General features: G+C 40.6%; 1 protein-coding gene across 3 annotated transcripts in view; it reads left to right on the top strand.

Annotated features, from left to right (window-relative positions):
- Positions 1–27,872, top strand: part of TBC1D22A (TBC1 domain family member 22A) — a 792,012-nt gene that overhangs the window by 483,574 nt on the left and 280,566 nt on the right. For all 3 annotated transcript variants that reach the window (XM_073573492.1, XM_073573494.1, XM_073573493.1), the window contains exon 11: positions 26,217–26,344. In XM_073573492.1, coding sequence (XP_073429593.1) covers positions 26,217–26,344 — 128 coding nt within the window. The remainder of the gene's footprint in view (positions 1–26,216; positions 26,345–27,872) is intronic.

Raw genomic sequence — 27,872 nt, 5'->3', positions numbered from 1 at the left:
TATGGAGGAGACAGGTTATAGATGGCCTTGTAGGTCAGTATTAGTAATTTGAACGGGATACGCTGAGGGAATGGAAGCCAGTGAAGAGATTTGCAGAGGGGATAAGCGGAGGAGTAGCGAAGAGAGAGATGAATTAGTCGGGCAGCAGAGTTAAGGATGGACTGGAGAGGTGTGAGGGTGTTAGCAGGGAGACCACAGAAAAGGATGTTGCAGTAGTCGAGGCGGGAGATGATGAGCATTTTAGTAGATTGAGGGTTGAGGAAAGGATGGATTCTGGAAATATTTTTGAGCTGGAGGCGACAGGAGGTAGAAAGAGCTTGACTACTTGACTACAGTCGTCGCTCACAGCACTCTGCGCATCTGCTGTAATCACACTTTGACAGCCGGCTCTGCACTGATGCGATTGACATAATTTGCAAGAACAACATCATCGTCTGCTCTTTTGCAAGTCTTGCATATGCATACATTCGGCCTCAATTGAGATGTGCAATGAAATCAAGCGTACGCTCCCTAGCCTCATTAGTACACTGCAAATGCCCAGAAAAGCATAATATAGCGCACATGAGTGAGATTTTCAAAGAACCGTGGGATATGTCACTTTTGAAAATCATGTCAACAATGCCCCGTGAATGTGCTTAAGTGACGGAAGGGATGACGGGTCCAGTTACATGAACGCCCCACTAAACTAGCCCCTAGAGTGAATTGAGACTTGATTTTACAATTCTAGAGCAATAATTCATAAGAAGGAGCTGATACAACAAAAGAAAGGATACCAAAATTAATAAATCTTTTATTTTTTCAAGTATTAAAAATTATTATATAATATGAAAAATTCTTTTTACAGCTAAACAAACAGAGGCAATGAAAAAACAATCAGGGGAAATCTACATATGTATACTGGCTCTTAATGCATGCATACATTTAAAATTTTCACAATTTAATAAACATAAGCTCCAGAAATAAATATAATCACAATGTACTCCTGATGAAGTGAACCCACGAAATGTGCGTTGGGGCGAAGGGAGTATCGTTTAGGAGCTCGTGCTTAGTAAGTTATTTTTTACATGGCTGACACTGCTCTATTTTAAATGTGTATTGCAATTCATTATAACTTTATCTTACTCTGTGTGGTGACGTCCTTATACAAATTTAACACAGTTGTTGCACCTTTTTGCATTAGTTAGCACAATTAGTGATTATAGTGACATAGTATCATAGTTATTAAGGTTGAAGGAAGACTTTAAGTCCATCTAGATCAACCCATATCCTATCCTAACTTGCCCTAACATGTTGATCCAGAGGAAGGCAAAAAAACCCATGTGGCAAACAGTAAGCTTCACATTGAGGGAAAAAATTCCTTCCCGACTCCACATACGGCAATCAGACTAGCTCCCTGGATCAACGCAATATTAAGGAAACTAGTGCATATACTCTGTAATATTATACTTTTCAAGAAAGGAGTCCAGTCCCTTCTTAAATTTTAGTAGGGAATCACTCATTACAACATCATATGGCAGAGAGTACCATAGTCTCACTGCTCTTACAGTAAAGAATCCACGTCTGTGATTATGCTTAAACCTTCTTTCCTCCAGACGTAGAGGATGCCCCCTTGTCCCCGTCACAGGTCTAAGGTAAAAACATCATTAGAAAGGTCTTTGTATTGTCCCCGCATATATTTATACATTGTAATAAGATCACCCCGAAGCCTTCGATTTTCCAAACTAAATAACCCCAAGTGTAATAACCTATCTTGGTATTGCAGACCCCCCAGTTCTCTAATAACCTTGGTCGCTCTTCTCTGCACCCGCTCCAGTTCAGCTATGTCTTTCTTATACACCGGAGACCAGAACTGTACACAGTATTCTAAGTGTGGTCGCACTAGTGACATATAGAGGTAAAATTATGTTCTCCTCATAAGCATCTATGTCTCTTTTAATGCATCCCATTATTTTATTTGCCTTTGCAGCAGTTGACTGATACTGGCCACTAAATGTGAGTTTGTCATCCACCCATACACCCAGGTCCTTTTCAGTGACAGTTTTGCCCAGTGCTTTATAATTAAGCACGTAATTATACATCTTGTTTGTTCTACCCAAGTGCATGACCTTACATTTATCCTCATTAAAGCTCATTTGCCTTTTATCAGCCCAAGCTTCTAGTTTACATAAATTCTCCTGTAATATAAAATTGTCCTCCTCTATATTGATTACCCTTCAGAGTTTAGTGTCATCTGCAAATATTGAAATTCTCTCTATGCCCCCTACAAGGTCATTAATAAATATGCTAAAAAGAAGCGGACCCAATACTGACCCCTTTGGTACCCCACTGCTGTGACCCAGTCTGAGTGTGCTCCATTAATAACCACCCTTTGTTTCCTAGCCCTGAACTAGCTATTAACCCACTTACACATAACAGTATTTTCCCCTATCCCCATTGTTCTTATTTTATCTATCAACCTTTTGTGTGGCACCGTATCAAAAGCTTTTGAAAAGTCCATGTACACCACATCCACTGCATTCCCTTGGTCCAGTCCGGAACTTACCTCTTCATAAAAGCCTATCAGATTAGTCTGACAGGAACGGTCCCTCGTAAACCCATGTTGATATTGGGTCATGAGGTTATTCTTCTTCAGATATTCCAGTATAGTATCTCTTAGAAAACCCTCCAGGATTTTACCCACAGTTGAGGTTAAACTTACTGGCCTATAATTTCCAAGTTCAGTTTTAGTCCCCTTTTTGAATATTGGCGCCACATTTGCTATACGCCAGTCCTGTGGTACAGACCCTGGTAATATGGAATATTTAAATATTAAAAATAATGGTCTATGGCTGTACTTAATTCCTGCAGTACTCGAGGGTGTATCCCATACGGGCCCGAGGATTTTTCAATTTTAGTGATTTTTAGACGCCGCCATATTTCCTTCTGGGTTAAGCAGGTGACATTTAATGGAGAATTTTTATCACTGATCATGTTATCCGTCATGGGATTTTCTTGTGTTAATACTATTGAAAAAAAGTCATTTACCATATTGGCTTTTTCCTCATCCACCATTTCACCCTGATTATTTTTAAAGGTGCCAACACTATCATTTTTTAGTCAATGCAAGAAAGCGGACGGCACCGCTGTTACCGTGCTAAGGTCCGTGGCTGGCAGCAGGCGGAGAGCTCACGTCCAGGACTCCCGGGTGCTTGACCTCGTAGTAATTCGGGACCCGTGGAAGCGCTCGAGTAGCGTGAAACGGCCGTAGTCAGCCAATTTGACACACTCTCCTTCACATCTCCGACGTGACATGTAATTCAGTGTCAATAAACATTCATCATTATCCCGCAGAGTGCGACCTTTTTCTCTTGGAAACTACTATCATTTTTTAGTTTCTTACTATTTATGTAGTTAAAGAATATTTTGGGATTATTTTTGCTTTCTCTGGCAATGAGTCTCTCTGTCTCAATCTTTGGCCTGTTTCACACATCCGTTTGTGTCCATCAGTCAAAATCCGCCGTTTTGCAAAAAAAACGGATCCGCCATTTTTTTTGCGTTTCTGTTTTTTTTCCCATTGAGTTGCATTACCGGCGGATCTTGACGGATGGCCATCCGTTGGATCCGTTTTTTTGCGGATCTGCCAAAATTTTGACATTCGCCGACATGCCAGAACGGACCATGCAATGTTTTTTCGGCCAGCAGGATCCGCACTTCTCACTGCGCATGCCCGAAAGACTTCACTCAGCCGGAAATTTAACCCTAAACTCTGTTCTGGCGGCTGAAAAATTCTCTCTATCTCTCTCCTTCCCCAGGCAGCGGTTCCTTTAAAATTCTTCCTTTGACGGATCCGTTAAAATAACGGTCCGGTGACAAACGTTGTGGTCAGTACAGGAGCGGATCCGCTATCCACCATTTTAGCGGATTTTGACTGACCAAAAAAACTGATGTGTGAAACAGGCCTTTGCTGTCTTGATTTGCTTTTTACAGAATTGATTTAATTTTCTGTATTTATTTAATGCCTCATCACTACCTACTTGCTTTAATTCTCTAAATACTTTATTTTTGTCACTTATTGCTCGCCTTACAGCTCTATTTAGCCATAGTGGTTTCCTCCTATTTCTAGCATGTTTATTCCCATACGGTATATATTGTGCACAGGTCCTATTCAGGATGCTAATAAACGTCTCCCATTTTCTTTGTGTATTTTTATGTGTCAGGATATTTGATATGCGGTCTGGCCTGTTGGTTAATATTAGGTCTAGCAGTGCCCCCCCTCTTGTTGGGTCCTGAACCAGTTGTGAAAGGTAATTGTCTCTCATAGTAGTCAAAAACCTATTACCTTTGCTGGAACTGCAGGTTTCGGTTCCCCAATGTATTTCAGGGTAGTTGAAGTCCCCCATAATAATGACTTCTCCTTGAGTCGCAGCTTCATCTATTTGCTTTATGAGGATATTCTCTATTGCTTCCATTATTTTTGGAGATTTATAACAAACCCCTATCCGTAATTTATTATTTTTCCCCCCTCCCCTTATCTCTACCCACAGGGACTCTACATTTTCATTAGATTCATATATATTATCACGCAGGATGGGTTTTAAGGATGATTTTACGTATAAACACACACCTCCCCCTCGCTTGTTTTTTCGGTAGTTTCTGAACAGACTATAGCCCTGTAAATTAACTGCCCACTCTTTATTTTTTATTTTTTTTAAACTGCAGCATTGTACATATTTTTTCAGTAATTTCACATTGGCACTTTATTGAATATTTTACAGCGAGTACATTACACTATTTTGCACCTTACTACTCGATATATATCACTTTTATATGGTGGCATTTTTTAGCTTTATGCGTTTTTTTGCACAATTTGTGATTATATTTATATCTTTATTTTATCTTACTATTGCTTTATCTTACTCTGTGTGGTGACGTTCTTATACAAATTTAACAGAGTTGTTGCACCTCTTTGTATTAGTTTGCACAATTAGTGATTATATTCACTTTTTATTTTTATGCCGCAGCATTGTATTTTTTCAGTAATTGCACTCTGGCACTTTATTGAATATTTTTCAGTGAGTACATTACACTATTTTGCATCTTACTACTAGATAAATATAATTTTCATATGGTGGCTTTTTTTTAGCTTTATGCTGTTTTTTGCACTTTTTTGCATTTTTTTTATTTTTATTTTTTTTCTTGCACAATTTGTGATTACAGTTATATCTTTAGTTTATCATTATTTTTGTCAGCATTTTAAAATCACTAGGCACTTTATGTGAATTTATTTCTAATTATATTGTATATTCAATCGGACGGCCATTATAGATTATGAGAATGATATTTTAGTACATTGTGATTATATTTATTTCTGGAGCTTATGTTCATTAAATTGTGAAAAAAAATTAAATTTATGCATGTATTAAGAGCCAGTATACGTTTTGTAGATCTCCCCTGATTGTTTTTTCATTGCCTCTGTCTTTTTGGCTGTAAAAAGAATTTTTCATATCATATATAATAATTTTTAATACTTGAAAAAATAAAAGATTTATTAATTCTGGTATCTATGCTCCTTTCTTTTGTTGTATAACTGTATTTTTGCGCTTATTACCTCTGCATTGTGGAATTTTTTTTGTCTTTAATAAGAAGGAGCTTGTAAGAATGTAGAACTAGGGAGCAGTGGAGACTTGGCAGCTTAGAGGGGTCGGACAGTTGAAATATTCCCTTTTTATACCTTTCTTGTTGCATTTATCTGACTATCATAATCTGTGTTAAATAACACTATTGAAATATTGTACCAAATAATGAATAATAGCAAAGTTACTTGTGGTAAACTCATGGAAAGTGAAGTGCAATTGATGGTACCTCAGCTTCCATCCTTTGCAAGAGTAGAATGATACATCTTAGGATGTATGTTAGACAAGCATGGATGAATGTTTTACTGCATGTCCAACCAAGCTGGTATGGCATATAAAGGCAGTGCTACAGATCAAAGTATAGATCTCATTGACGATCAACTTGTAATAGTACCTTTACATAAAGATGAGAATTGACCATTTAGCACTAATTACGCAATCTCCTTGAAAAATCGCTTATGCATTTTAAAGCACCAATCCAGCGTGTTTTTTTTTCTTTAATTTAGAGCTGTAGTGGTGCCATTATTGTTATGTGCCTGACCCTAGGCTTATACTCGCCAGTCGCCATCTTCAGCTCTTCCTGGCGCTGCTCTGGTCCCACCCCACCATCTTGTGGCCACAATTTCTGACTGACCGGAAGGCAAAGAGTAATGGTCACACACTCTCAGTGTGAAACTATGAGAACCATATTTTGGCTTTCATGGATTTACATTGAGATGTAACTTTTGGATCACTCCAGCAAACACTGAAGTGATCCAGCAAGTCACAAACTGCTGGAGACCGTCTGGAGTGGCGCTGATAAAAGAAAAAAATGTAGATGGTGACTGATCAGTATGAGTAATTGCATGGAACTTAGTAGCACCACTTCACAAGTACAATAAAAAAACACCCTGGATGCACCACAAGAAAAAAGTGAACTGCCGGAGGCAGTGTAATGCTGTAGATGATGTTATACTGAGAAACTTGGGGCACTCACATTCGTGTGAACTCAAGGCTGCGTACCCACGTAAGCGTTTTTTCTCATTTTTTAAGCATTTTACTGGCAAAAACACTTAAAAGAAGCATCCAAATTCATTTTAATGAATTCCGCACTTTTTGTGCATATTGATGCGTTTTTTTCCGCGGTAAAAAGCGCAGCAGGCTCATTAATTTCGCAGAAAAATCCGCATTTCTAACTATAGTCTATGAGCAGGGGGATGCTCCTGGAAAAAATGCGCAAACAAAACGCACGGTTTTCCTGGGAAGGAGTCCGTTTTTTCTGCATACGTGGGTACATAGCCTAAGTTTGACATGTTTCATTTCCATCTTCAGCAGTAAAATGTATCCACTCACGCTGACAAAAATTGTTCATCAATGGATTGCACATGGCTTTGCACATCCCGTGCCATTTTGTAGGCTTGTGATCACATCACTTGAATAACTGGCTGCACCATGACGGGGTTTGGCACTGCTGCAATGAGTGATTGACTGAAGTGGCCACATAGCCATAAAACATAAAGAGAAAGCACAAAGACCGGCAGGAGACTCTGGTACCATTAAGAGAGGAGGAGCAGCATGCTAGATGGTTGTTTTTTCGTTTTTTCATTATCCTGTTAAAAAAGGGAACTTGCAAGTAGCTGCTATTGTTGGCTTAGCCACAGTGAGAATGCCGCGTTACCAGATGCTCATTAAGTCCTTATGCTGCATTACTTTTAATAGAGAATTGTGGTCTTCCAGAGCATGGTAAACAGTTTATAGCTTTTAAAGGAATTGTCTAGCAGAGAAAGTTTTTTTTTTGTTTTTGCTTTAACTCCTTGTAACCAGGCCATATTTTCAAATCTGACCCTTTATGTGGCAATAACTCTGGAATGTTTCAACATATCCCAGTAATTTTGAGATTGTTTTTCTTGATAGGTTATACTTTATGTTAATGGTAAATTGTGCTTGATATGTTTTGTATTTATATATACAAGTATCAGAAATTTAACAAAACTAAAAGTATAAAATTGGAATTTTCAAACTTTGAATGAATTTGAATTTAATCCAAGAGTCATACCATGCAAATTAGTTAATAAGTAACAATTCCATATCTCTGCATTGCATCAGCACCATTTGTGAAATGTTCTTTTATTTTGTGAGGCTTTTAGAAGATTTAAAAATGTAGCAGCATTTTTTATTTATTTTTTTCTAGGAAACGTACAAAACTTATATTTTTAAGGACCCATTCAGATTTACCGTGATTTTGAGGTTTCTATATATTGGTAAAACCCTCCAAAGTTTTCCCAGTTTTTAAAACTGCACCCCTCCACATATTCATAATTGCTGTTGTACAGTTTATTAACCTTTCAGGTGCTTTTCAGGAGTTAATGCAATGTGGTATGACAGAAATGAAAATGTTTATTTTTAATTGCTAAATGTTGCTAATTTTTCAGCAGGTCAATATAGTTGGCCAAGAATTGCCAAGATAAGCATCAGGCCACACAATCAGGATCTCAGGGTGCCAGTGGGGGCAAAGACGGAACCCCCCCACAGTCTATTAATTATCTAGATAGTCACTTTTGACAGACATAAATGTCTAAGGGGTTCAAAGGCCATTGCCAATGACCACACCAATGGTGGCTGATGCAGCAGGGTGTCAGTCATAGCGGACAGATGCTGCATTTTCACCTGTCAGGGGATGCTAGTCTTGTGTCTCAGATCAGTAAAGACATAAGGGGTTAAATAATTAGTGATACTCTTCCTCACCCATCTCCTGCTTCTTGTTCTCTTGATGTTTGAGTCCCCTTTGGTCTATTCTTTATCGTTGGAAATGCTTGATAAGCATATACATAGTGGCTGAACCCTGGCACTGATGATGGTAATTATTGTGGGGTGTTTAAACAAAACACTTTGAGTACTTTGAAATATTCACAAAGGACACCTCATTCGTCAGTCAAATAAAGCTGTTTATTTGGTCAGATGATACCTTTTGCAGACCTCCAGCTTGATCTCAAACCTAAATGTTGTAATAAAAATGAGGTATTTCTGAATATTTTCTTGTTTTTAGATAGTTTTATGTGAGTTTAGTTTTATGTACATTGAGGTCTTTGTTTTGTTTTTTTTTTTGTTTTTTTTTTTTTTAGAAAACCGATGTAATGGTGAACAATTTGCAAACCACCTCTATAAATCATATATACATGCATTTCAGCCTGGTGGTAATTAAAATGAGAACGTCTCTAGTTAGTATTTTTTGTGAATGTGTAATGCTTTTTATTGCCTTCGTCAATAACTTGTTTATCATGCAAATTATGCAAATCAGATTATTGGCAGTCTGCCAGCTCATAATCATACCAATGTTTGAAATATTAGTTTAAAAGGGTGTATTTTCATTGACATTAAATATTCATGTGTGCACTCAGAATCCTCCAGATTTATTTTAAAGTAATGACATGCTTTCATTTTTTTTTTGCAAGGTATCAGTAACAAACTGAAATAAGTTATAAAACCAATAGTTTTGTTTTTGATTTTGGAAGGAACTAATGCTGAATGCTCCATGTTAATGTATCTAAACAAATGACAATTGATCTATGTTAATGGATCTCTGTGCAATAGAGTTCTTATTGTGAAGATGGGTATATCTAGAATATGTGCATTAATTTTCCTTTTTTTTATGTAATGGGAATGACTGATATTTAGTAAGTGTGTTATTTGTTGCTTACTTGGCTTTAATACAGTCCCTGACAGACGTTATGTCGCTTATCCATGTTATGTATATAAAAGCTTATAACCTGACGTTAAATTCATCCATTGGTTGTATAAATTATTCTTTTGAAAGCTGAAACCCTCCGAAATGTGGTTTAGCTTAAGAAAGTAAATTGCCATCAATGCAGAAATATTGATCATTTAATGGACACAGAATGGTCAGATTTTGGCAAGACAAAAGTTTTGTCGCCTGGTCATATAATGCACCCAATTCTAGTTTACATCTTCATCTGTGCTCAGTAAATGATCGGTTAATTAGTGGGTGTATAAAAAGAAACCCAGCACCCCAGACCTTCACTTGAGCTGCAACTTGAGGTCTGACAACATGCCAAAAACCCACCCTGCGACCAAAGCCTGGATTATCAAGAGGCTGAAGACCAGATCCACTGCAGAGGTGGCTGGCACCTTTAATGTGTCTCAGCATCAAGTACAAAGAATTAAAAAAAAGATTCGAAGAGACTGGAAATGTGTTTGACAAGCCCAGGTACAGCAGACCCCACAAGACAACTGCTCAGGAGGAACGTTTGTTGGTTAGGAAATCCAAAGCACTGCAGCAGAGCCCCAATAGGCCTGGTCATCTCAAGTCCCTGTGTCAGCTAGAACAGTTTGTAGGTTTCTGTCTCAAAATGGCCTCAATGGTCGAATCAGTGCCCAGAAGCTAGCACTAAGCAAAAGGCAAATAAAAAACTGTGTGGTATTTGCAAAGTCCCACAGCCTGCTAAACAGATGGATGCAGGAAAAGTGACAGAAGGTGGATTAATCTTGAGTAGAATTGCACCACAGCCACCGGAAATACTGCCGGAGACCTACTGGAGCCCGTATGGATCCAAAATACACCCAGAAAACAGTTAAATTTGGTGGTGGAAAGATCACGGTCTGGGGTTACATTCACTATGAGGGTGTGCAAAACATCTGCAAGGTGGAAGGCAATATCAATAGCCTAAAATATCAACAAGTATTAGCTATCTCTTATATTCCAAATCATAAAAGGGGTCAAATTCTGCAGCAGGATGGTGCTCCATCTCATACATCCATCTCTACAACAAAGTTCCTCCAGGCAAAAAAGATCAAGGTGCTCAAGGACTGGCCAGCCCAGTCACCAGACATGAACATCATTGAGCATGTTTGGGGTAGGATGAAAGAGGAAGCTTGGAAGACAAAACCAAAGAATCTAGATGAACTCTGGGAGGCATGTAAGACTGCATTCTTTGCTATTCCTGATGACTTCATTAATAAATTGTATGAATCATTGTTGAACTGCATGGATGCAGTCCTTCAAGCTCATGGAAGTCACACAAAATATTAAATATGACTCTAATAGCACCACAACTTCATTCACCAATGCTATGCAACATATATTTGTATTTTAAGTTAACTATTTGTTTGATTATCACATAACTTTCTGTGGCCGATAAAACTTTTGTCTTGCCAAAATCTGACCATTCTGCGTCCATTAAATGATCAATATTTCTGCATTGATGCCAATTTATTTTCTTAACTTAAACCACATTTAGGAGGGTTTCAGCTTTCTAAAGAATAATTTCTACAAGCAATGGATGAATTTAACGTCAGGTTATAAGCTTTTATTTTCATAACCTGGATAAGCGACATAACTTCTGTCAGGGAGTGTATGGCACCTAATATCAATTATCTGGCTCTTATTTTTATAAAGTACAGGTGACTGTTTCGTGCCCATATCGCTTATATAACCATTTCAGTTATTTTAGGGTTCTTTTTAAAATCCAGACACCAGATATTGACAGTCACTTTAATACAGTTGAGTAACACGCAGTAGGAAGGAGATTATAAATGACACGTCTAGTCCAGTTTTTTTTGGGGGGGGTTTACTTAAATGCATGCATTTTCGACTAAAACATTTTAGCAGTAGAGCTTTATTCAACAGTTTGTACTGTTTATCTTCTGCAGCCTCTATGTATCATTGTATGTGGCAATTGCAGAATGAGTTAACAGTTCATCATTGATCTGGTCATAACTCCATAAGTCTGATGGAATTGACTCTTAACTCCAGTATGATGGGGCAGAGCACAGTGGTTAGCAATGATACTTTGCAGCGCTGGGTTCAAATCACACTAACGGCATCATCTGCAGGGAGTTTGTATGTTCTCCCCGTGTTAATGTGGGTTTCCTCCCGGTTCTCCTGTTTCTTCCCACACTCCAAAGACATACTGATAGGGAATCTAGATTGTGAGTCCCAATGGGGACAGTGATTATGTCTGTAAAGCGCTGTGGAATGTGATGGCGCTATACAAGTGAGTAAAATAAATCAAACTCCTTTTGCAATTTGCTGTGTACAGTGATACAGAGTAGCTGTAGAAGTCAAACTAATTAAACCCTTCTTCAGTAATTAGTTTTTAATGGAAAATGTATGTCCTGAAAAGTGTATATATCTTGTAAAGTTATGAATCCTCACAGTTAAGCTAGATGATAATTTATAATCCAAAGTTTTCAATAACTGTAATCCAAACATTTTGTAAAATTTATTGTAATACATACTTTATAACTGTGTACCCGCATTTGCTGTACAAGTACCTTACTTATATTCTGCAAGGTTTATTTAGGAAAGGAAATGACTGATCTATGTCTGTACCTACAATCTATTTCACCCACTCAATTTACCAATAACAGTGAAGGGGAAATTGGTGGTTTATATACTTGCTGTCTATAGTGAATGGTTAGCACATGCTGACAGGCATAACTCTTAGGCCTCTTTCACACATCAGGTTTTCGGCGTCAGGCGCGATCCGGCGCTTTTGACTAAAACCGGATCCGGCGAAATGCAATGCCGGATCCGGTTTCCCCCCCATTGACTTGCATTAGAGCCGGATCGAGTCGGATGGCCATGCGTTTCATCCGATTTTCGCCGGATCCGGCAATGTGACGCGATCCGGCGTCTGGAAAAAACGGCTACTGTAACGTTTTTTGTCTCCGGCGAAAAAGCCGGACACGCCGGATCCGGCGTGTCTGGCTTTTTCATACAATGAAAGCCTATGAGCGCCGCAATGCGCCTGATCCGGCGACAGCCGGATCCGGTTTCTTTGGTCTGAGCATGCTCAGTAGCTCTTCCCACAGGACATATATAAAAGCAAGACAATGGGACCCTCAGCCACACCCAACATGCCACCCAAGCCAAGAACCAGGAGCAGGAGAAGGCAGCAGACATCTGCAGCAGCAGCACCATCAGCACCACCCCAAATGGAGCAGCATGCTGAACAACGGGAGGGGAGTCCAGCAGCAGATGAGAGACGGTAATTATCAAATCCCCCATTCCTCCAAACTAGGGCTATGGAATATCAAGATATTCATTGGCCCTTTGTTTCTCTTTATTCAACAGCCGCCCAATAGATGCAGCAGCAGCAGCAATGGCAGCAGCAGAAACACCACCCACAGCCATGGAGTCTGGCCATGAGGAAGACAGCACATCTTCTGGGAGCCCTCCCTCGCATCGTCAGCGTTTGACGGTAAGTTTTTATTTCCAAAATCCATCATCTCTGTAATATATGTGTATTCATTGCCTTTTATTTCAAAACAGGAATCACAAGATGAAGAGGAGCTCCCAGAAGAAGGAAGGGGTGGACAGACACTTGGAGTGGGCTCACAATTGGTAAGTTTTTTGCATCAAACGCAGAAACACAACATCACACTACACACAACACATAGAAAACAATGTTCTGCAGACCACAAACAGCAAACAAATGCCTACATCCAAAGACATAACATTTTTTGTTTTCTTCTCTAGTCTTCCCAATCTGGTGCTCGGCCAAGAGGTCCTCGCAGTGCCTCCCAGGGTCGTCGGCGACAGCAACGCGGTGGTCACCAGCGTGTAAGTATAAATATTTTTGCTTTGTTTTTTTTGCCCTTTTTATTTCATTTCTTTTGTGGAGGCTAATTATGTTATTTTTGTCTTTTTCTTTAACAGCCTTCACAGCGTGCTCCCGACTCTGACGGTGAGGATGGAGGGATTGATGTGGACCGCCTCATCGATCTCGTCAGAGAAAGGGAGCCGCTCTGGAATATGGCTGACCGCCGCCACGCTGACCTGATCGTTACCCGACGACTCTGGGAGGAAATCTGTTCGCTCCTTGTGGACCGCTGGGAGGACCTCGAAGCTCGGGCCCAGATTAAAGAGTGTAAGTATATACAGTACCGGTTGCTTGATTTAAACCAGTGTTTCCCGAACTCCAGTCCTCGTGGTCCCCACGGATCATGTGTTCAGGATTTCTATTTACTTTGGAAATCCTGAAAACATGACCCCTGGGGACCATGAGGACTGGAGTTTGGGAAACACTGATGTTGTATACTAACCACTTTGTCCTTTCTCGTTTCAGGGGAGAGAATTGTGAAGCGGTGGCGGTCTGTGAGGGATCGTTTCAAGAAGGAGTTCAATAAAGAGATGCGGGCCCCGAGTGGATCTGGAGGACGCAGGAGCAAGTACAAGTACGCACGAGCCCTGTCGTTCCTCCGGGAGACAATGCTCACCAGAAGGTAAATATTACACACCACATGTGACAAAAAAATGTTTAGATGTAACTTTTTTTTTTCAGCCAGGGCCATACCATGTCACTATTTTAATTGTTTTTTTTCTCTTTATTCCACAGCACGGTGAGCAGCACTCGGGAGCCTGCACGATTGGACCCTTCTGAGGCGATCCCTGAGGAGACCGGCACCGAGGGACACTTCGACCACCCCGGTACATCTGCACCTTCCCAGCCTTTCCACACATTCGACCCATCTGTCCCATCCACCAGCACAGGAGCATCGTGGCCGCCTACATTACATGAAGCTGCTGGTGAGGAGATCGCTTTCCTTTTACCCCACCCTTCTGCCCCTGCCACCTCTAGTACACCTGCGGGTACTGGGCGGCAGCGGCAGAGGGGTCAGGAAAAGACTTATGCGCCAGAGTTCTTGCATCTGAATGCATCTTTCCAGAACTGTCTAAAAGTCTTGTCAGAGCAAATCTCCGCAGGCTATCAGCAGATCAACTCCAGCATTCTGGAGGTGAAGACACTTCTGCAAACCATGCATTCAGAAGCAAGATCTTCGCCAAACCACACCTTTTTCAGGTCTGTTGTGGAGCGCATGGAAACGCTCTCTCCTGCCCAGCAGATGCATGTAATGCATTCATGCCACGCTGCTCTCCAGCAAGTTACCTCCCAACCTCCTCCTCCCACCACAGTAGTTCCTCCACCTGCACCCCCTCCAGCCACTTTCCATCCTCCCCCTCCTATTACATACCATCCACCTCCCCAGCACCAGCAACCTCCCCAGCACCAGCAACCTCCCCAGCACCAGCAACCTCCCCAGCACCAGCAACCTCCCCAGCACCAGCAACCTCCCCAGCACCAGCAACCTCCCCAGCACCAGCAACCTCCCCAGCACCAGCAACCTCCCCAGCACCAGCAACCTCCCCAGCACCAGCAACCTCCCCAGTACCTGCAAACTCCCCAGTACCAGCAACCTCCCCAGTACCAGACATCTCCCCACTTCCAGCAACCTTGCCCCGTACCAGACATCTCCCCACTTCCTGCAACCTGCCCCGTACCAGACATCTCCCCACTTCCAGCAACCTGCCCCGTACCAAACTCCTTCCCCATACAACTTGCCATCAACATCATCTGCTCCTACAGTCCCTGCCCAACCCTCCACTCCACCACCCACCACCTCTTCTGCTTCCCACATGTCCACCCATTCTGTAGTTTTTTCCACACCTTCACCTCTAACTGTTCCTTCCACACCACGATCCCAGTCCTCTCTCCACACTCCCAGTGTCGAAGTGTCCCGCAGCCCCTCCAGCAGTATTTCCACCACACACTACACAGATTTATAATGTGTGTATTTAAATAAAAATGACCAGTTTTATGGTTTCAAAGCTTTACTAAACAAGTTTATTAAAATTTTAAAAAAGTTTACTAAAAAAACATTTTTCAATAAAAGTTAAATTATTTTACACTGGTTGTCTGTCATTTCTTTCTGCGGCGAAAAAGGTTAAATACAGGGTATTTAAAAGGTGAAATGGTATTCAAAACTAGGTATATAACTGTGGGTAAATTTTAGCTTTTTGCCACAGTTGTGTTCCTGGTTGTGTTTGAAGCAAAGTATTTCACCTAAAAAGTTGTGTTTATTGTTGGTGATTTCCTAACAATGTACACAACTTTTGTTAAAAGGTGAAATACTTTGCATAAAACACAACCAGGTACACACCTGTGGCCTAAAGCTAAAAATAGAGACCATGACAAGATTGCCAACTTTGGTTGGCAAAGGTATATACTGTTGGTACAGAAGGTACACAAGTTTGGTTAGGGCACAAATCTTTCACACTCTGTCATCCTGCCAGTGTACTCTGCCTTGAGGTGACATAAAGTATAGTGCAAAATTGTCCCTCATTACTGAAACCGTCACAGAACTTCTAGTGGTAATGTCATGGTAATCTTGCAAGGTGGTTTCTTCAGAGGTGTCCTCAATGGAAATGGGTTCCTTGCAGATAACAAAATTGTGGAGTACCACGCACGCTTTGATCACCTCGTCCACAGTTTCTGTCTTGAGGTTGATCACAGTCAATAGGACCCGCCATTTGGCTGTCAGAATACCAAAGGTACATTCAACCATTCTTCTTGCTCTTGTGAGGCGGTAATTAAAAATGCGTTTTGGTCTTGTCAATCCTCTGCTAGAGTACGGTTTCAAAAGGTGTTCTGACAGCTGGAAGGCTTCATCCGTTAAACAGACAAATGGCATAGGTGGACCAGATGTTTGCGGCAGCGGTCTAGGTGGTGGGAACTGGAAGGTGTTTCCATACAGTTTACGCCCCATGGCAGACAGTTTGAAAACTTGAAAGTCATTGGAGCGGCCATAGGCCCCAATATCAACCGCAATAAATTTGTATTCCGCGTCAGCGATGGCCATGAGGACAATTGAAAAATATTTCTTGTAATTGAAATATTCCGATCCTGATCCAGCTGGCTTTACAATGCGGATATGTTTCCCGTCCACAGCGCCCAAGCAGTTGGGAAACTGACATATCTGTTGAAACTTGTCAGCAATTTCAATCCACCTCTCTGTTGTGGGCTCTGGTAAAAACTCTTCAGCTAAGGAGTCCCACAGTGCACGGCATGTGTACTTCACAATTCCAGATATGGTGGAAATCCCGAGTCTGTACTGGAAATACAGTGACGAAAGGGATTCTCCAGTTGCAAGAAATCTGTGGGGAATTAAAAAACAATAAATTAGTTTTAAATCACAGCATTACATACCAAAACTGAGCTATAACACTTGGAGATACAAACTACCACCAACAAGATTGCAGTGAAAGTGTGCTCTGATGCGATCACATCCAATAAATGTGGCTTACCTTAAAGTCACCATCAGACGCTCTGCGGGTGAAACAGAGAAGCGGCAATAGGTGTCCGCTTTTCTTATGAGGTGTGCAATGCGCTCCACCAAGTAATCAAAATTCTCCATTTTCATCCTAACATATCCAAAAAATTTATCCGGGTTTCGTCGAAGGTCCATGCAGAGTGTAGAATAGACCCCACGCATCATTCTCTTGGCTGTGATGGGGTGGATCCACAAACGTCGTCTACGATGCCTGATGCGCTGCTGTCTCGCTCTCTCCTTCTCCAGAACAATCACCCTCAAACGATTCGCCTCCGCTGTAAAATCCGCCAAATTCTTCAAAATATTTCCAATGACAACATCCATCTTCGCCAGTAACTTGCTCTTCTCTCCAACCTGCACTTTCTCCTCTACAACCTGTCAAAGAAGGGCTGTAGGAACATGCTATATATAGTTTTCCAGTAGCCAATCCCGTTCGGAAGGCCACAAGGGTCAATTTTAAAAACCGGATCCGGCGTAATCCGGCGAAAAACGGATAGAAAAACGGATGAACCGGATGAGACGGATCCGGTTTTGTCTGTCAAGAAAAAGACGGATCCGGCAGAAAACCGGATCCGTCACATCCGGTTTTACTAAACATTTGCCGGATCCGGCGTTCCGGCACGACGCCGGATCGCGCCTGACGCCGAAAACCTGATGTGTGAAAGTAGCCTTAAAGGTGCTGTCCACCACTGAGACAACTCATTCTCAATCACCACATTTCATGGATGTAAAGTTATAATACCTATATTCAGCTCAGTCACAGGTGCCTTTCAAGTGATATTGGCACCAATTTTACCGGGGCCTCATGCGAGCCCTACAGCGAATCAGCGGCCGCTACACTCTCCCTTCATTTGGACAAAACTGTCACCTGGATGTCAGCTACGTCTTATGGCTATTGCCGATTGGCTGCAGGGCCCCCAAGACATTGGGGAAGTAAACGCAAACAACGTCAGTATGGCACTGGGGTCGGAGCTGAGTATAGCTTTTACATGGGGGAAATATGTTGACTGAGAAATGGTTGTCCTAGTAGTGGGCAACCCCTTTAACTGGTCTGCTTCTCTAAATAGCACATCTCTTAAGTTCTCTTAAGTGCCCTCTTTCCACTGCTGCACAACTCTGCCAGAAAACATCCCTGGTACTGCTTGTGTTTGATATCATTTAACCCATGACTGTTTTGATCAACTATTAATATTTAAAGGGAACCTATCAGCAGGATTGTGCACAGTAACCTACAGACAGTGTCAGGTCGGCACCGTTCTACTGATTAAAATGATACTGGGAGTGATGAAATCCATCTTGTGGTTGATGTTTAATCTTTTCAGGTTTGAGTTAGTGATATGCTTGTGCTCCGGGGCGGTCTGTGGGGGGGGGGGGGGGGGGCTTCATGTGGTTCTCAGAATTAGGTATTCACCAGTATGGCTTCTGATAGCTGATAGGCCACTGATCCCTCACTGATCTGCCCCCTAGTTTACATAATGAAAATTATTTGAATGTATATATATATATATATATATATATATATATATCTTGGAAAAGAAAAATCCTCTTCTGTCCCCATTAAGATGGCGCCATCGGCGCCTGCGCCGTAGCAGCTGTCGGATCGCCAATAGCTGCTACTGCGCTGGCCCAATTTTCAAACTGATGTTTTTTAATGACTTTATGGATAACATGAAAGAAAAGGATTACATACACATTATGTATGTAATTATGCTGCAGCGCAGGTGCCACGGATGGCGCTTACCTGCAGAAGTTTTTTTTTCCAATATGAATATATAATATTCATTATGTAAACTAGGGGCTGGTCAGTGAGGGATCAGTGACCTGTCAGAAGTCATATTTATGAATACCTAATCATAGCACCACATGAAGACCTCCCCATAGGACACCCCGGAGCATGAGCATATCATTAACTGAAAATAAAGATTAAGAAACAACCACAAGACGAATTTCATCAACCCAAGGTGTCTTTTCATTCAGTATAACCGCGCCAACCTGACAATGTCTGTAGGTTACTGTGCACAATCCTGCTGACAGGTTCCCTTTAAGACGTGAAAATGTTGTAAATTAAATGCATTAAAAAAACTTTAAGCTATATTAAGCGTTCTCCTAATTGTTTTAACCTAATAATATTTTTTACACCTATTATATCAGTTTATTGCTCTGCCAAGATGGAAATGAACTATTTTATTATAATATTTAGTTGCCAGTAGTGTGTATTTTACTGCTAGCTTTCTTGCCGTACTGCAGTCATCCTCATTTTCGGGAGCCACCTCTGAATTTTAATGCTGTGTTTCCAGCTGGATGTATTATCCTATAACTTTATAAACACAGGTTGATTAAGACCCTTTGTACACTACATATTTCATATAAATCAATAAAGGAATGATATTCAGTAATCCCTGTGTGTTAGCATTTCATTTATAGAAGTCAGAAGCCTCGGTAATCACATTACCGAGGAATTAATACTCGTGCTTCTCAAACTGGCGGCATGGCAGAAAAGAGACAGCTATTTATTCAGATGAAATAACAAGTTTCTGGCTGAAGTAAATTAGGAAAAACTGTTGTCAATGGCTTTAGAGTGCAGTGTCACAAGGAGATGTGTTTCATCCCGGATTTCATGTTAAACTCAGAAGTGTTTGCAGACACAACAGGAAACCTCAGTCCTTTTATTCTTCTTATATACGGGAATGCCGAAGGTCCGAGCCCCATCGTTAATAATATACTAGTTATATGATCTCTCATTTTGAGATGTGCATGTCCTTTTGACATGTATAAAAAATCAGAATCTGTTAATTTCCTGGACATTAGGTTGAGCCGTTTGAGAGCAACGTCCCATTGTGTGGAGTACATATGGGGCACACTGTATCATAGTTTTATAAAATCACGCAACTTTTCCTTTGCGAACAGATTCCATGTGATAAGATAGAAATAACTAGTATCTTTCCAGGTGTTTCTAAAGTATAGACCGTTCTTATAGAATTTTCATTGTGTTCCACATAGTGCATTTCACAGTTATGCACGGAAATGCCTTTATAGGCAGCTGAAAATAATTATTTTAACCTATGATTTTGCCATTAGATAAACCTTAAAAGGATATTCTCAAGTTTGAAAGTAATCCCCAATCCATATGACAGGGGAATAAATTCCCAATAGCTAGTGTCCGATGCTCGGGACCCCATTTATTCTGAAAACTGAGCTTCTGAAGAGGCATGTGTGAATGGATCAGTAGTCAATCATGCATGCTGCGGCTCCACTCATTCTTAATGGGCCCGACGAAGTTAGCCCAGTGTTACACGCAGCCAGTCTTTGGCACTCCCATAACAATGAGTGAAGCACTAGTGCGTCTGATCGACCACCGCTCTATTCACACGGGCCTCTTCAAAGCCCCAGATCTTGGGATCGGTAGGGGTCCCAGCAGTCAGAACCCCAGCAATTAGAAAGTTAACCCCTTTTAAATGGGTAAGGGTTAACGTCTAAACTGGAGAATCCCCTCTTAAATATTTGAAAGTCTGTTACTTTTCTGTTTATATGTTGTTTCCACATCTAAAATTTATCAGATCCAATGGAAAAGAAAAAACCTTTATCCCACCCAGGAACTTGATGTTTTTGCTACCATTTTCTTACCAATCCTCACATCAATACTCCCATCAAGACAAGTCAAAGGAGTAATGAAAAAATGAATGACAATTATGTCTGAAGTTTTATTAGTAAGAGCATAAATCCTCCCATAGAATTCAATGCAAAAAGCCAACTGTATGCCATAATTTAAAAAAAAGCCTGTCTGTTTCACTATTATCCCAAATTGCAGGGAGTGAACAGAATAAACACACAATCCAAAAAATTAGAAAAAATGAACGATATTTATTAATGTCAATTTTAAATACACAAATACAAACAAATCTGTAGTAACCTCAAGTAGTGAGGGACACATAGGGCTACTGGCTACAATATTGAGTGTGCATGGTAGAGTTCAATATGCTAATGCAAGGCTAATTATACCAAATGAATAAAGTGCAATGTGCCAAAATTGAAAAACAATAATCAGATACATATATATATGTATATATATATATATATATATATATATATATATAACAGCCTGTTGATGGGGCTAACCAATATAATATATGGACAAAATATACAGCCCAATTATCTCATAGTATCCGATCAAATAGCCACAATTAGAAATAAAATAGAACCTCTCATAGTGCTACTCACTGTGTGTGGAGTCCGTGCCGTGTCTATTTTGGCCATATATTATGTAGGTTAGCACCATCAACAGGCTGTTTTATATATAGTATCTGATTGTTTTTCAATGTTTGCAGCCGCAAGCAGCATGCCGAAGACACTCGGTTAGTACCCGGGCGTGCCCCGATAACACCTTATCTGAGAATGTGCGCTCATCATTGCCTTCTGCTTTTATTTTAAAAATAAAAAATTCCAATACATTTTTGCAAGCTCAACAGTCACATGGACTAGTTCTAAGGCAATTGTGGCAAAATCGATGCAAATAATCAACAGATTTCTTGTAAATAATTTGATGGTTTATAGCTAATTTTTTTGCTTTAATGCATGGTTGATAATGAAATGGTATTTACTGTGTTCGCTGAAGATCTCCAAGATTATGACAACAGTGGAGGCTAAAAGCTACTTGAAGGACGTTGTGCCGTGCCGCTCATGACAAGGGAAGACTGATTTGTCCTCTTGAGTGTAAGAATGATTCAAGTGCTTTGGAAAAAACTAGCCAGGAAAGAGGTGCTGAAAGTAAGACATAATTAACATTTAAGAGTACCTAAGAGACTTTCACATGCTTTGACATCATTATTTATTTTACAAAGAAAGTCATATTGGAGGGTATAGCATACAAATAATTAAGTACAAGGTAGTCATAAATCAAAACAATTATTTTTTCCCAGTGAAATGTACCAAGCTATGGATAAAGCTTCAAAGAGCATTGAGATGCATAACCTGCATATGGTTCACAAGAACGTGGCATTACATGAAATATATGTGGAGAGGAATACAGTGTCCTTTGCCCCACCAAAGAAGCAGAGCATCAAATAATGGTGGCAAATTTTAAAGCAAGTGTTAAAAAATGAAGTTGACATCTGCTGTTGTGCCTAGTGGTGTATATGCGGAATTCTAAGACAGGGATCACACATGCAAGGAATACGGCCGAGTCTCGCATGTTAATACCCAGCACTGCCACCGGCACTCAGGAGCGGAGCGGCTCCATGTATTGCTATGCAGCCATACGTTCCGACCTGAGTTCCGGCGGCAGTGCCGGGTATTAACATGCGAGACTCGGCCGTATTCCTCGCACGTGTGATCCCGGCCTTATATGTAATGGGATGAGATGTAAAGAAGTGATAATTTGGTCAGTGAGATGATAATAGGATTGACGACATCTGCTATATGTCTGTGAAAGGGTGAGGACGCTTGTTAATTATCACAGTGGCTGTGTTTGGCTATTGAACCAAAATTCAGTAAACTAGATCTGAAGCTTCATTAAGATATTAGGTTTAAATAAATAGTTGGCGGCTGAATTACAGATTTCTGTGTACACTGCTATTTGACAGAAAACTGATAATCAGTGGTGGATACACAGGAAGGAGGACTATATGGCACAAGACAGCTAGTCCTCCAGTGATAATCTCCTGCTGATAAAACGCTGATTTTATTAAAACCGCAACACACAGACTAGTGACTGACCCATTACTGGAATCAGGGTCTCTGTCTCTATATCTTGCCGCACACAGATTAAATAGCAAAAATCTTCTGATATATTTCTTTTAATACTGAGGGAAAAAATATTACTTAAATGAATGTGTGTGATATGCCCCAGACCCACCGTAAATTGGACTGTTATAGTGCCTTAAATATTTTCCAATTATTCCAGTTTTCCTTTACAAGTTAAACCCAATTCCATTCCTTATTGTGCCATTTGTCTCTTACCCCTTTCTAACTATGTTACCTTATGGCTGTATACTAAGGACAGTACCTAGTAGAACCATTTGTACTATGGCACAATGATCTGTCCGCATGAGTCATAAGTACCCAATGGGATAACTTCTGCTTCCTCCATAAATAATGATTCTAGGGGGAACATCTCAATAAAAGGATGGAACATGCCATCATTTTTTATCTTTAATATTCTATGTGAAATTAGAGGCATATTGGGATATAGTATAGTCCCTTAGACTTGCATGGTACCATATTGTGCTTTCTTGCATATCGGAGCCTGTATAGGACATAATACTATAGTGTGCATCAGCTAAATTTATTAATGCACATTTGCTTATTAAAATTGTGGTGCAAATCACTCTCTCATTTATTAAGACTGTTTTGCCTCTATACAAGATAATATTGCAGCCACTTTTAGGGTATGTGCACACGTTGCAGATTTTTCTGCGCGGAATCCGCTGGTCAAAATCTGCCCGTTTTTTATGCGGATTTCCTATGGATTTTGTGCGGATTTGGCATGTGTGTTTACACCTGCTGATTCCTATAATGGAATGGGTGTAAAAACGCTGCGGAATCCGCACAAAGAATTGACATGCTGCGGAAAATAAACTGCTGCGTTTCTGCTCGGATTTTTACACAGCATGTGCACAGCATTTTTTTTTCTCCATAGAATAGCATTGTACTGTGAGGCCTGTTTCACACTTCCGTTTTTGACCATCAGTCAAAATCCGCCTTTTTGCAAAAAAAAAAACGGATCCGCCTTTTTTTTGGCGGATCCGTTTTTTTCCCCATTGATTTGCATTACCGGCGGATCTTGACGGATGGCCATCCGTTGGATCCGTTTTTTTGCTGATCCGTCAATTTTTTTGCGTCCGCCGACATGCCTGGACGGACCATGCAACTTTTTTCGCTGCAGGATCCGCATTTTATAGTGCGCATGCCCGGAGGAATGAAGTCAGCCGGAAATTTAACCTTGAAATCATTTCTGGTGGACAGAAAAAATTCTCTCTCTCTCCCCCTCCCTCCCTCTTCCCGGGCTGCGGTTCCTTTAAAATTCTTCATTCATCGGATCCGTCAAAAAAACGGTTCGGTGGCATCCGTTCACATCAGTTAGCAACGGATCCGCTTTCCGCCATTTTGGCTGATTTTAACTGATACAAAAAAACTCAAGTGTGTAACAGGCCTAAATCACTAGCCAATCTGCTGCGGATCCGCAGCGGGAAATCCACAACGTGTTCACATACCCTAAGAATACTGTGTACAAATTTATGCTCCAGTGTATAAGAAGGACGTAGCTAAACTAGAGCATTCGCAGAGAAGAGCGACCAAGGTTATCAAGGGAATGGGTGGACTGCTGTACTAAGGTTATCAAACTGAGATTATTCAGTTTGGAAAAACAAAGCCTTAGGGGGCGATCTTATTACAGTGTGTATATGTGTGTGTATATATATATATATATATATATATATATAGGGTGGGCCATGTATATGGATACACCTAAATAAAATGGGAGTGGTTGGTGATATCAACTTCCTGTTTGTGGCACATTAGTATATGGGAGGGAGAAAACTTTTCAAGATGGGTGGTGACTATTGTGGCCATTTTGAAGTCGGCCATTTTGGATACAACTTTATAAATAGCTCACCCAGATGTATCCATATAAATGGCCCACCCTGTACATATGAATGGACACTGCAGGGATCTGTATAATTACCTTTTCACACCTAAGCCCTCAGCAGTAACAAGGGGGCATTTAATCACAGACTCAGGTTCTTTACTTTAGGAGCAGTGAGGCTATGGAGCTTTCTGCCAGATGATGAGGTAATGATTGATTCAATGACGGTCTGGATGGCTTTCCTGAAGAACTAGTCTGATTGCCGTATGTGGAGCCGGGAAGTAATTTTTCCCTTGATATGGGTCAGTTTACCTCTGCATCATGGGGTTTTTGCCTTTCTCTGGACCAACATGTTAGGTTATAGGTTAAACTTGATGGACTTAGTTTTTACGAGGAGGAGGTGTAATGAAGCACCATAGCTCATGCGTGTCCACCGCCCACTCTACTCAGAATTCTTCTCAGTGTGGTCCAAGACCCCTATTCTGATCGTGTTCTCCAGCAATCCTGCATTTTTCATCTCTTCTGTGAATGTGTGATGAATACTTTTGTTGGTATAACTCTTTGTGCGTATAGTTGCGCTTTAAAGGGCAGAATGTTATCCATCCTATCTTACTGAGACACGGGGAACGGTTACAAATCGTCATCTTACGGAATTTCCCTGCTTGATATAGTTATAATTAGTCTTCTTAGCAGCATTGATATGCATAATTTATCTCTAAGGAAACTTAGTGGCTTGTTATGGAGGGAAAATATGACTGCAAAATGTTAAAACTGCTGAGAAATGTGTTTAACGGCTCTTGCTTAAGCCTTATACATTTTTATATTAGAGCTATCATTTCCTTTCACTCTTGTATAATGTTATTATCATAAACTGCTGCATAAGTATTTTATGAAAAAAATATTTTTTGGTTGATAGATGACAATAATTACATTTGCCTGCTCATTCATTATGTGCAAATGCTTATTTCTAGTGAGTTGGAAAATTTAAATTTAGAATTATTGCTAACCAAATTACCTTTATCTGCGAAAGTGCATCTGCTCACAATTACTTATAAGAAGGAAGAATGAATTCATTCAGCTTTTGCCATTGCTTTTCTTGATCAATATAACTGGCGAGCAATGCTCATAGTTTATTGGGCCATTATTCATCATTGTTTAAATGCTAGCGACTCTCGGATGATTACAGGGCTTATTAAAGCTTTCAGTTGCAGTCATGATATGCAAGTCCAATTATCAAACTTCATTATGACTTTCTTTATATGTTTCCTTCTTGAGAAAGAAATTATCCAAGTTGTATATTTCATTGGCGCAACTCCATTAGGATCTTGGTCACAAAGTAAGGCTGGCTGTCCATATACATGATATAGCGGTCTGTTGAACGAACGGTAGACCGCTATCTTCTCGCTTCCCCCGCACACCTAAGTGCTTGACTTGGCCAAGTCTTGGCTGCCAGAGGTGGGTGGGTGTGTGTGTATGTATATATATATATATATATATATATATATATATATATATATATATTTGTGTATATATATATATATATATATATATATATATATATAATGAAAAAAATGAAAACAGCACTCCTTTTCAAAGAGAAAAAAATGTGGTTTTATTTCAGACCCACATGGTTGGTGACGTTTCGGCTCATGCAGCCTTTTTCAAGTTTGGTGCATCAACTACAGTATATATCCATGTATAAAATTTTAAAAATACCAAACAAATGGTCATTTTATTAACCCAAGCTGTATGTATTTTATTTGATTCCTTTATGGCATTACGCATATTTACACTGATGTAAGAGAAATGCTATTGTTTCTGGATTTGCTCTGTGGCTCACAGAGTGATTATAGTATTAGCGTGCAATAATGTGAAGCATCTGAAGATGTAACAAGTGGTTTTATTCTTGCTTTCAGTACAAGTACACAGACACTTACATCAGTATGAGGTTGAATACCTGCAATTTGCTTTCCGTTGGATGAATAATCTTCTGATGAGAGAGGTTCCCCTGCGGTGCACCATCAGGCTGTGGGATACATACCAGGTGAGTCCAATCAGCAGGTAACACTTGGATTTACTGTCAGGTGTATGAGCATCTGCTATATGTGTGTGTGTGTATGTATGTATATATATATATATACACTCACTGGCCACTTTATTAGGTACACCTGTCCAACTGTGTGTTAAGACTTAATTTCTAACCAGCCAATCACATGGCGGCAACTCAGTGCATTTAGGCATGTAGACATGGTCAAGACAATCTCCTGCAGTTCAAACCGAGCATCAGTATGGGGAAGAAAGGTGATTTGAGTGCCTTTGAACGTGGCATGATTGTTGGTGCCAGAAGGGCTGGTCTGAGAATTTCAGAAACTGCTGATCTACTGGGATTTTCACGCACAACCATCTCTAGGGTTTACAGAGAATGGTCCGAAAAAGAAAAAAAATCCAGTGAGCGGCAGTTCTGTGGCCGGAAATGCCATGTTGATGCCAGAGGTCAGAGGAGAATGGGCAGACTGGTTCGAGCTGATAGAAAGGCAACAGTGACTCAAATTGCCACCCGTTACAACCAAGGTAGGCAGAAGAGCATCTCTGAACGCACAGTGCGTCGAACTTTGAGGCAGATGGGCTACAGCAGCAGAAGACCACACTGGGTACCACTCCTCTCAGCTAAGAACAGGAAACTGAGGCTACAATTTGCACAAGCTCATCGAAATTGGACAGTAGAAGATTGGAAAAACGTTGCCTGGTCTGATGAGTCTCGATTTCTGCTGCGACATTCGGATGGTAGGGTCAGAATTTGGCGTAAACAACATGAAAGCATGGATCCATCCTGCCTTGTATCAACGGTTCAGGCTGGTGGTGGTGGTGTCATGGTGTGGGGAATTTTTTCTGGGCACTCTTTGGGCCCCTTGGTACAAATTGAGCATCGTTGCAACGCCACAGCCTACCTGAGTATTGTTGCTGACCATGTCCATCCCTTTATGACCACAATGTACCCAACATCTGATGGCTACTTTCAGCAGGATAATGCGCCATGTCATAAAGCTCGAATCATCTCAGATTGGTTTCTTGAACATGACAATGAGTTTACTGTACTCAAATGGCCTCCTCAGTCACCAGATCTCAATCCAATAGAGCATCTTTGGGATGTGGTGGAACGGGAGATTCGCATCAGGGATGTGCAGCCGACAAATCTGTGCCAACTGTGTGATGCCATCATGTCAATATGGTCCAAAATCTCTGAGGAATGCTTCCAGCACCTTGTTGAATCTCTGCCACGAAGAATTGAGGCAGTTCTGAAGGCAAAAGGGGGTCCAACCCCTTACTAGCATGGTGTACCTAATAAAGTGGCCAGTGAGTGTATATACACATATACACAGTACAGACCAAAAGTTTGGACACACCTTCTCATTCAAAGAGTTTTCTTAATTTTCATGACTATGAAAATTGTTAATTCACTCTGAAGGCATCAAAACTATGAATTTGCACATGTGGAATTATATAATTAACGAAAAAGTGTGAAACTGAAAATACTTTGTGTCATATATTCTAGGTTCTTCAAAATAGCCACC

This window comes from Dendrobates tinctorius, unplaced genomic scaffold (assembly GCF_039654945.1).
Source record: "Dendrobates tinctorius isolate UK_male_01 unplaced genomic scaffold, ASM3965494v1 ptg000035l, whole genome shotgun sequence".
Classification (NCBI taxonomy): domain Eukaryota; kingdom Metazoa; phylum Chordata; class Amphibia; order Anura; family Dendrobatidae; genus Dendrobates; species Dendrobates tinctorius.
The sequence above is the reverse complement of the archived record's forward strand: the minus strand, read 5'-3'. Positions and strand labels throughout refer to the sequence as shown.